The sequence below is a fragment of the Hippocampus comes genome, unplaced genomic scaffold (genome assembly GCF_001891065.2).
Source record: "Hippocampus comes isolate QL1 unplaced genomic scaffold, H_comes_QL1_v1.1 scaffold261, whole genome shotgun sequence".
In the NCBI taxonomy this organism is placed as follows: domain Eukaryota; kingdom Metazoa; phylum Chordata; class Actinopteri; order Syngnathiformes; family Syngnathidae; genus Hippocampus; species Hippocampus comes.
The window spans coordinates 4,622,115-4,633,678 of record NW_017805824.1 but is presented as its reverse complement, the minus strand read 5'-3'; the positions used below and the strand labels follow the sequence as shown (position 1 = coordinate 4,633,678).

Below are 11,564 nucleotides of genomic sequence, written 5' to 3'. Positions count from 1 at the left end.
TATATATCGGTATAGATAGATGTATATAGTGCTTTCACAAAAGCTGCGGCAGCACGGTGGTCGAGGTTAGCAAGAATATATATATATATATATATATATATATCGGTATAGATAGATGTATATAGTGCTTTCACAAAAGCTGCGGCAGCACGGTGGTCGACTGGTTAGCAAGTCCGACCTCAAAGTGTAGAGGTGCAAGGTTTGATGCCACTCCGGCCTTCCTGTGTGGAGTTTGCATGCTCTCCCTGTGTCTGTGTGGGTTTTCTCCAGGTACTCGGGTTTGTTCACACATTCCAAAAACATGCATGGCAGGTTAATGGAACACACTAAATTGTTCCTAGGTGTGATTGTGTGCGTGAATGGTTGTTCATGTATGTGTTCTCTGCGATTAGCTGGCAACCAGTTCAGGGTGTGGGCAGCTATGGCTGACAGGTAGGAGTGGCCAGTAACCGGACGGTCCACTGTTCGATTCCCACTCTGTGTCATGTGTTGTGTCCTTGGGCAAGACACAGCCTCCAGTGCCACTCACACTGGTGCATGGCTGGATGTGAATGTTTTGTGGTTGTCGGAGGGGCCGTAGGCGCAACTCTGGCAGCGATGCTTCCGTCAGCCTGCCCCAGGGCAACTATGGCTCGAGAACATCGTTTACCACCACCATAATGTGAGTGTGTGAGTGCATGAATAATGTAGCCATTGTGATCGCTTTGAGTGTCCGGTTCTCCAGAAAAGCGTCACATAAATCTGATGCATTACTCTGAACCCAATAGGGTCAGGAGTAGAAAGTACAGTTATCTGTTTTCAAATGGGGGAGTAAAAGGCCAAAATTGTGAGAAAAATAAATCACAAGCAAAGCTCAGGTACCTCATTAACAAGTACAGTGAACAAAATCATTATGGCCCTAGACTGACTGTTGTATAGTTTCTACAGTTACATGCCAAAACCATATTAGCAAACAAGTACGCCTGCAATCCTTCGCTCCCTCATCAGCAAACAGTATTCTGACCTTTGGCATGTTTGTTTTCATCTTCCAGGCACAGCTGAGTGGAACCTTCAAAAAGACTGAGAGAGGAATAACCTGAAGAAAACGGGAGTCATAAATAAAAGAAAATGACATTTACATGCACCAGAGCAGTAGCTTGAAGCAGCGGGGGACGTGAAGACAAAGAGGACTTACGAAGATGGGGTGTGGTCAGAGGCTCACCGCATTTGTCGTGGACTCTACAGTTGCCTCCATCTCCATCTCACGGAAAGATTGTCATCGCTAAAACGCAAGCGTCACATTTCACCTGCTGGAGAAGCTCCACCAAACGGTGATGTGATGAATAAGTTTGAAGTCCTTGGCATTGTGGGTGAAGGTGAGTTGCTGGATGTTATTGCATGTGTTCATACATGAGGCGTGCACGTGCCTTGGCCACTGGGGCCAGAGGTCATTCTCATCTCATCTTTATGATACCCCTGGTGTGCTTACGTTGTGTGAGTGAGATTTCTATCACTGTGCAGATGAAACCAGCAAACAACAATGATAATCATGTCATCTATTTTACACCACAAAATACTCAGTTCTCCAAATATGACCATCATAACCTACGATATATATTTTTTTCTATGCTTTTGCTAATTTATTATATTTATTCTACAAATATATTGCTAATGCTTTATTTTATATTGCACTTATATTGAACTATATACAGTTCTTTTCTGAAACATTTATTTTGTGCAATGAAACACTTTGTTCCCCCCAATTTTGCTGCTGTAGACTGTAAATTTCCCCAGTGTGGGACAAATAAAGATAATATCTTATCTTATCTTATCTTATCATATCTTATCTTATCTTATCTTAAAAGGCAATGCGTGCAAAGTGGAGTGGGAGGTTGCGGGTGTTCCGGACGAACGATATCGAGATTTACTGTTGATGTCTTAGACACACGTTACATATCTGGCAGGTTGATACACATGTATCAAGTGTATTTTAGTGTGTGGCGTTGTATTGTACCGCTGCCCAGTCAAATTTTTTCTTTGAGAGTGCAATGAGACAACTCAGGAGGATGCCCGGGGCCACCGCCCCCTCAATGAATAAAAAAACGGTGGATTTTGCTGCTTAATTCATATTCCACAAACACAATATTAATCGGTGTACCGTGTTTAGACTACTGGGGCTGCATAGAACATATTGTTTATAAGAAAGGGTTTCAGAAAATCAATAAAATAATTAGTGGAATTAGTTTTCATTTTCAGTGTTGTGATATCTGCATGTGCAATATTTAAGGCAATGCAGTACTAGTAAAAACTGTGAAAGAAGTGTTTGGGAGAGTATGCCGAACGGCGTCGGTATTTTTATTTTGCTGCTTCTCACCTCGTGCATGTGTGGGAGGCCACAACATAATTATGAGTTTGCACCTTTAAAGCACACACAGACTCATGTCTTATTGATCCTCTTTTTCTGTTTCTCTATGAAGGCGCATATGGAGTGGTGCTCAAGTGCAGACATAAGGTAAGAATTATCATCACTGCAGGTCTATCATGTATTTCTATGACATGAAATTTCACAGTTTGTATTTGAGGCATCCTTGTTGTGGTTAAACTACAACAGAGTTCAGTGGGAAAATTATGTAGAATAGGATGAATGTCTATTTTCAGATTCATGTACAATTTGATTGATTCCCAGAAGCTCTTTTGAAGGAAGTTTCCAAATACAAGACATTCATGGATTTGACAAGAATTGCACTTCCAATGGTGCCTTTATAGAATGAATGCTTGTGTGTCTTCCTCTGCCTGCGGTTTCTCAGCAGTATGTTTATCAAAGCATCGGCAATGTTGCCAGGTTGTGACGTCTTGCGTGAGTGAATTGCACTCGCACAAATTGATAGGCCCTCTTACAGAAGTTACATTCCAATTGAAATGCAAGGGAAGATGAGATTTTGTTCGACAGGACATGCCAGAGTGGCCAGAGGGCCAACAGAATAATTGACGGTGAACACCACCCTGACAAAACGTGAGAGATATTGTGCTTTCGGGTGGAATTTCAGGATGAACTGAATAATCGGGGCAGATTGCAACAGCTGTGTTTTGTCAGGCTAACTTGGCTTACTTTGATCAACCAATCAGAGGACAGAAAACTGCTGACATCATCAAGGGCCAGTGCTCTGGCCTTGTGAGGATACATTTGAAATCTGATTGGTTCAAGAAAATCCACCTTGCTAACTTTGGTACGTTGTACATATTACAAGTTACATGGGCCCCCAGGCAGATTGGAATGACAAGGTAACACATAAAGGCTGACATCTGATTGGACATCAAATTCATCATCCGCATACAAGTAGTGGAAGCGGTGCAGCCAAAAGAAACTCTCAAAGTGGAGAGAATATATTGGTAGGAATAGATTTATTCCATTTTATTGATCAAATATTTAAATCTAGGTTGTAAATGGAGGTCAGTGTTTCCCATCGTGTTTCGAAAGCATATTTTATTCAATAGGCAATGTTGTGACCAAATTGAGATTGGAGTTAAAGGAAGATTACTCTAGCTATTATTAACACAAATATCCAAATCCTATTACTGGAGTGATCCTATGAATTGTTTAATTTTAGTAAGAGCTGCAAAAGGGCCACATAGGATTGACGAGTCTGTTCTACTTCTCTTAATCAATTACCAGCTTTTGGGGTGACCAATTTCTACTACAGAGGGATTTCTCATAGATTTGATTTGTACGCTATTTCTGTAATACTCTGTAATAGACTGGTGACCAGTCCAGGGTGTACCCAGCCTCTCGCACAAAGTCAGCTGGAATAGGCTCCAGTGACCCGTGATCACTAAAAACGAATGCATGGATGGGTGGTATTTCCGTCTCGTGTAACCACAAATGAGCAGCACATCATTTTTTTTCTATTCAGTCACATGGCTTTTACTTCCAAAACATTAACAGGGTTGCAACATCGGGTTACTTTCTAATATATTTTGAGTATTTTCAGTATGAGCTCGTCAAATGATGTTTCTTATCATTCCATGTCATGCTGTTGAAACATGTTGAGTGGAGACGCAGGCAGCTGATTGTTGCTTTTCTGAAGGAGCGACCTGCCGCATGATTCCCTTTGACATGAAGCCGATGCAATTCATGTTCACGTGAAGCCAGACCCTGACCGGATTAGTCGTACAATTACTGTACAAGAGCAGTTATTTTTACTTTTCTCAGCTGGAATGGTGGGAAAAGACAAACGGGGTAGGAGGGCGCAAACAAGAGAAGCAACGTGAGAGTGAGCATGCTTGGAAGCATGCACGCGATGGAATGGAGGAGGTACTGAATTGAATATGTAGACCTTGCCGATACTAAGTGGGTCACCCGATTAAGAGCCGAAAGCCGAGCTGGAATTGCTTTGAGTCAATCATACGAACACAGGAAACCGCGCAAAAGCTACTGGTCCGTGACCTAAGTGAGTGACTGTGATGGCACTTAACTTAATGCATTCCAAATGTGTACATCTAAATAATGTATTCTTGTACGCTATGGTGCGACTTGGAGGGAATATTTAATTAGGCGAGCAAACGCGTGCCAGCTTTTGTGCAATGTTCTACCACTCTGTCTAAGTGTTGTAGCGTATGTGGGTGTGTGTATGGAGGCTTATGTGTTATCCTCAATTTGGGAGTGATAATAGCACAAGCTACATGCTAGCCAGTGTTTCCTGACGCCAATTTCTCAGTGCTAGAGTGACCTGTGAATTAATCAGATGAAACACAGTCAAATGCCGTTGTAAATAGAAGTTATGCTGAATCAAAAATCTGCTGCTGATTGTGAACACGTGCACTTTGTGTTTGTTAGTGTACCACACGATAATGAACCCGTGTTTCATCAGTGACTGGATTCAGTAGTTCAATAATGCAACACAAACAAACCGCCGTCACATCAGGCTCATTGGTCTATTAGCTAGAGTAGGATACTCGCCTCAAGAACACAGTGACATAAACGTGCGTGACATCACACATGGGCAAACAAATATGTACATTGGCAAAAAAATAAAGCAGCAGAATACTGTTATTAGTTAACTTAAGAATAAAACATGAACGTGTGATCAACTTTTAATATAAATTAAAAAAAGCTAAACCTGTGTATTCTGTATCACTGTGCACAAAATGGCAAGAATCATCAAGTTTTAAACTGCTTTAAGAATGCTCATGTCCTAAGCAGAATAAAAGTCAGTGGTTATTTATAACTCTGCTGACACCACAGTGGCTCCAAAGGCTGATGAGTGAAGGTCAGAGATGCCGCACAGGATTAAAACAATCGTCAGCACCCTCCGAGATGCTGTCATAGCGCTCGAACGCATCACGCGTGAGCGCTGATAATGGGGAAGTCCCCCTCTGCAATTCACATCCGCTTGCCTTCAGCTTCTGCTGCAAGAACCTGTCAGTGAATTATTTTTCTCTCCTCAGACAACATGTTAACATGATGTGGGTTTTTATTTTCGCTCTCTGAAGCGTCTTGAGCCAAACAGTGGGTTTGTGTGGGAGATCTCGCTGCCAGCCCCTTGCTATGCACCACCAACACTGAGGCACCTCTGTTGTCTGACCCCTCTCGAAGACAGCACAACAGAGAGGCATTGGAACACAAGAGATGACCGAAGGAGACTCACATCTCCTGTAGTTCTCGTTAGTCCCTCTCCTGCCCGCGACTCAATCATTAAATCTCAGTATCGATTTTGTTCTAATTGGGGCATTTTTAGAATTAGAATCAGAAGAATCTATGCTAGTGGTTCTCAAATGTTTAATTCTCAACCATCATGAGTTAATCAAAAACAGGGCGGATGTTTTATTCCTGAAAAATATATTTCATTTCATTGTAAGCCGTGCAAATAACATTCAACTGTATTATACGTAGGTAATGTAAAGACAGCCAAACTGGACTTTACGCCTGGAAGTTTATGCCACAGTAAAACTGCTAGCAGGATTTGAATGCAGTCTCATTTCTCTCATCCTAACCTCCCTCGAGTCTCTGACCAAAGCCGTACCCCTCACTATCATGAGCAAAGTCTGGACCATGAACTAGTTGCAGTGGGTTAGGGTCAATATTGGTCATTTTGCAGGCCAGTGGAGGGCTGCGCCGCTGTGGGAGCGGTCACAAACTAGTTCCGTCATTGCCCATAAAAGCAACTAATTCCCTTTAAATCCGGCACACTATTCGCAAACTAAGCGCATTTACAATGTGAAGCGGGAACTTGGAGAACGATTCCCATTCCTGATCATTCGTTTACCCCCGACCCACTGCCTCCCATCCATAGCTGTGCCGACAAGTGGGATGTTTTCAAAAATATCATACAATGATTCCGAGGGTTTGAGACATATTGTTTGCTTATTCATCAATGCAATACGTCACGTCTACCCTGCGCAGGCCACTTAGACATGGTCTGATTCTGACCAAGTGTGGAACTAAGAAAATGGACACCACTTAGAGTTTTGACCCCACCAGCTCCTTCCCTCTGGTCGGTACTATTGCATTGTTCCATGGACACCATAACAAGCAGACATTCCAGTACTTCCTGTGTCATTAACGTTTTAACTAAGAGACTTGTTATTCATTATGAGATGCCAATTTGCAAATCTCTAGAGTGCCATCATTACTGATTTCATCTTTCCAGCTCTGTCACTCTGTACCACAAGATTTGATTGACTCCAACTACCCAATTCAAATTCCTTGTGTATTTTTAACACACTCGACCAATGCAGATGATTTTGATTCTGAAATCGGGAGGAAAAAAATGTGATTGTTGTCTGCTGCTTATAATATTATAATATAAAAGATGCATTTCGAAAAACAGCACAAAACAAAATAAGATGCAAAGCCTTTATTTCATGTCAAATTTGTCTTTTTGTGACCATGCATTATTGACACAAGTTCCTTTGAAATGTTGTAGCAGCAGATCAAACAATGGATGAATAAATTTAAAAAAATTAAAAAGTAAAATAAAACAAATAACTATCACGAAACACCCAAATCAATGATAAACCTGATGACATTTCAAGCCAACAACAAAGAGCATGGAAGACCCCTCTGCACCCCCCACCCCCCCAAAAAAACCGGCTTACCCTTTAAAACGAGGGCTTTTCCACTGTGTAAGCTGACATCTTTGAGAGAGATACTGACATGAATCACTTTTCACCATGGAGGCAAGATAAACGGAATTGTTGTCCAGCACTTATTGGGTGTTGTTTGATCACATGATCAGACAATGTGTGTGTGTAACCTCTTGATGAGTGCAAGTGTTGTCTTTTCTCCCACATGCAAGACTCCCCTTTGCACACAGAATGATTCATAGCTGACTGGTGGTCATCTCGCTTTTATTTTTGCCTTTTTGGTGATTCCTAAATGTCGGAAACATCGGTGTTTTTTTTTTCCTCTCCACTGTAAAAATTGGTCTTTTTGTGATTATTTCTGTCTGCATAAAATGTGGTGGCAGTGGCAGGCTGTGCATTTGATGTTCCGATACAAAAGCAGACATTTTATGCGTATTTTTTGTAATTGAGTAAAATAATTTCTGGTTCCAGGTTGAAGTGAATAATGTTGCTGATTTCTTTAGGGTATTTTAAGTTTGATTTAGGGGGTGGGGGGGGGGGAACCTAACATTTATTGAATTGTATTTTGGTGCTTGAAATCATCATACTTGGACGTTCGTAATTTTGTAAAAATTATTCCACAAGTGAGAAATATTTGCAGTACATCAATTGATCTATGTAACATTCTGTATAGCAAGTGGGAAATATCAACAGCATATCCATTGATCTGTACAACATTCTGTGATAGTATAACTGAGTAGATTTCATAGTCGGTCTATCAATGACATTAATCAAGTTTGAAGCCATGGTTCCAAGACTATTTTGAATGAATGAATGAATGAATGAATACTTTATTGTCATTGCACACTTGTTACAACGAAATTCTGCAGGAGCCTCCACCCCCAAGTGCGTCGCAAAATATAAAAATATAAAAAATATTTTGAAGATTATTGTGCATGTTTGCTGAAGAAAAAAACAAACAAAAAAAAACAATACAGGCCTCTGTTGAAGCTGTCTGTGAATGTGCTCCAAGACGTTCCAGTAAATGTGGGATGTGTTAAATCCTGAGCACATCATCGGAGGACAGCAAAAGCCACGTTGAAAGGCTGAATCTGGAACTTGACCAGAAATTTGAATTCAGCGGGGTCACGGGACCAACATGTACAAAGAATCCGAAGGGACCGAAGATGCATTTTAACTATGCCAGCATGTGATGGTTTATTCTTGTTTTGCTCTTTGTGTGGGTGCCCTGCGGTGAAATAATTGCTTCTTGTCGCTATATACTGGAAGTACTCGATCTGTTAAATTCAGTTAAATTGTTCCCCTCTGCATAGTTTTTACATATCCGTCCATCTGTTCATACAGCGAATCAATTCCTGTCCATTGTGAGGCATCAAGTGCGTAGCCAGGAAAACGAGAACATGCTCAGATTCTGCCACGTGTTTACAATGAGACACTAAGGATTATCATTCTGAGTATTGTAAAACGAGAACATGCTCAGATTCTGCCACGTGTTTAATGAGACACTAAGGATTATCATTCTGAGAATTGTTTTTTTTTCATACATATTCATAGCATCCATTCATGGCTTTGACACATATGCTTGTGTATTGACAGGAAACCAATGAGCTGGTGGCTATCAAGAAGTTCAAAGACAGCGAAGGTGACCAGAACAATGGCAAACACAAAGGAAAAGGAGCATCATCACCATCATCCCCTCCTTCATCGTTATTGTTTTATTTGTCTACGCAGAAAATGAGGAGGTTAAGGAGACGACCCTTCGAGAGCTAAAGATGCTTCGCACACTGAAGCAGGACAACATCGTTGAGCTGAAGGAAGCCTTTCGCCGCAGGGGGAAGCTCTACCTCGTCTTTGAATACGTAGAGAGGGTGCGCACTTTTATCTGTCACTGGAGAGTGTGGATATTCTCACTGTGCCGTATCCACATTTTTAGGTTTCAGCTTTATGAGGCTGCTCAGTTACACATAAAAAAAGGCATCGCCATGGCAACATATTAACTTTCCTTTCAGTGAATAATGGTATTCCCTCACTATGTTGCCACGGTATCAAGTCCACTATAGATGCAAGGTTTCAACATTTAATTCAATGATTCTTTCGCTACCATGAAGAGGGAGCACGCAAAACACACTGAGAATCAGTGGTCCAAATGAAGCTCATCATCTCACTTCAACACAGTTGGTAGGAACCAACTTGCCAATAGGTGGTGGCGAAATGCCACTTTTGCCTAAATTGAGCTCCTCAGCTCACTTCAACATAGTTCCTTGGCATCAGGATGCCAAAAGGTGGCGACAAAGCAATCCTTTAAGTGATGTTGAACCACAAATAGGCAGGGGGTTACTGTAAAAGAAATCATACGTTCGCCTACAATGGTACTCAGTCGAGAGCACCAATGCAAAACATTCAGAATATGAATGACCATCAAATTGTTTCACACCACATGCATATGCCGCTTGGTCCCTGCGGATCGACTGACAACAACTCTTGTCTAAACGGAGGGACCCCAGCTGCCACACAACCCTGAAAGAAAACACTTGCAATCAAAAATGGATGGTTAACGTTTGCCTGGAGAAGTCATTTAATGTCAAATCGTTGACTACGCCTTTCAGAACATGCTGGAGCTGTTGGAGGAACTTCCAAATGGTGCAGCCCCAGATAAAGTGCGAAGCTACATCTACCAACTTATCAAAGCCATTAACTGGTGTCACAAGAATGAGATCGTGCACAGAGGTGAAAATATTTTTTTTTCTTTTAATTGGTGTGTTAATGGTTTTCTGTGTCTTGTGCCAGTCCTCTTGGGTGAAAATTTTGGGTGAACCTAAAATACCCAGTAACACATATACGTGAACTTGATTTAACCTCCTTTCTCATCATTAACACATGCTGTGAATTTTTAGTCTTTTTTGGAGAACAGCACGTTTGAACACTGAAGAGTTGGACTTGTGGATTCAAAATGTCCAAATTAGTTCACCTGTGAAGTTCATATATATTCACATCGGGGTCTTCCTGAAATTTCAACCAAAAACCAAATGTCCCTTATATTTTTCATGAATAGTATTACTTAAAAAAATAACATTAAAAAAAGTGGGTGGGCTTTTTTTCCAGATTCGGATACATTTATCAATCGCGAAAATGTGGCATTAATTTGTGTTTGGATCTCCCGCTCCTCCAGATATCAAACCAGAGAACCTGCTGATCAGCTCTGAGGATGTCCTCAAGCTCTGTGACTTTGGTGAGCTATTACTCACATAGTAATGCATTTTCATACATGCTCAATTCAAGCCACCTTATTCCGAGGCCCCTTTGTGTGATTGATGGGCACGTCTTCCAGTATGAACCAGACCCGGCTTTTTGTTTTCATGGGAACTGGTTGTCCACTTTCTTTGAGAATTACAGATTTTTATATATTATGTAGGAACACAATTTGTCATAGCTTATAAATATGTCAATTCAGCTTCCTGCCAATGTAGCGGGGTTGGACATAAAGGAGGCCTGCGACAACGTAGTGGCATGTTTTGCTACTTTCTGAACTCCGTCACTTCCCACTGTATCGTATCACTACATCATATACACACATGTGCTCCAAAAACAAAGGAAAACCTATCTATCTACATTTCAGATAGATAGATAGATAGATAGATAGATAGATAGATAGATAGATAGATAGATAGATAGATAGATAGATAGATAGATAGATAGATAGATAGATAGATAGATAGATATGCAATCAGCAAAAACATGTGTTTGTTTTTATTAACTTGTGTTTCCTTGGCTCAGGTTTTGCACGTAATCTCTCTGAAGGAACCGATGCCAACTACACTGAGTATGTGGCCACAAGGTGGTATCGCTCACCAGAACTGCTGCTTGGGTGAGTGAGGACTAGTAAGAAGGTTGAACACCGATTAACATGAACCCTACGCATGGAAATACGATATACTCAAGAGTGTTTTTTGGTTTGTTTGGTGATATGAGAGAACCAACATCAGAAACAGTTGTCGATAGAATTTTGTATTTTGTGTGCATGAAAAATCGCTTTGCATTGTCTATTCTAGATCTGAATCTTAAACTTGAACTTTTAACTCTTAACCTTCATCTACTATCGGGGTCAGATTTGACCTGTTTTGACATTAGACAGCAACAAAAATACCCTAATGTCAGTCTTTCACCTCAAAATTTGATTCCTCTCTCAAAGATGACCCAAAATACCCCCTAAAAATAAAATGTAATTCTTTCGTACAGGTGCAACAAAATTTGTGTTGAGTAAGGCTGTTATATGTCTCCTTAAATGAATTTTAAATTAACCAGTTTGGCATCAATGGTATTGAAAATAAAACTACATTCCAGATATGTTTCATTTTTTTGTTTGTTTTTTTGGAACAGGTTTCAAGGGGGACTTGAAACAGTCTTGAGAACTTTCTGTGTCCCTGCACATTTGCAAAACATGCATTTGTTGGGCTTTCATGGGATATGGGGGAATCTCAAAACAGTGAAAGCGTAAAATAACA

General features: G+C 40.8%; 1 protein-coding gene across 2 annotated transcripts in view; it reads left to right on the top strand.

The window, feature by feature from the left end:
* Positions 1-11,564, top strand: part of cdkl5 (cyclin dependent kinase like 5) — a 36,628-nt gene that overhangs the window by 10,612 nt on the left and 14,452 nt on the right. For both annotated transcript variants that reach the window (XM_019886756.1, XM_019886755.1), the window contains exons 2-8: positions 1,032-1,355; positions 2,457-2,491; positions 8,659-8,704; positions 8,794-8,930; positions 9,669-9,789; positions 10,232-10,291; positions 10,837-10,927. In XM_019886756.1, the coding sequence (XP_019742315.1) occupies positions 1,319-1,355; positions 2,457-2,491; positions 8,659-8,704; positions 8,794-8,930; positions 9,669-9,789; positions 10,232-10,291; positions 10,837-10,927 (527 nt within the window). In that variant the 5' untranslated portion in view covers positions 1,032-1,318. The remainder of the gene's footprint in view (positions 1-1,031; positions 1,356-2,456; positions 2,492-8,658; positions 8,705-8,793; positions 8,931-9,668; positions 9,790-10,231; positions 10,292-10,836; positions 10,928-11,564) is intronic.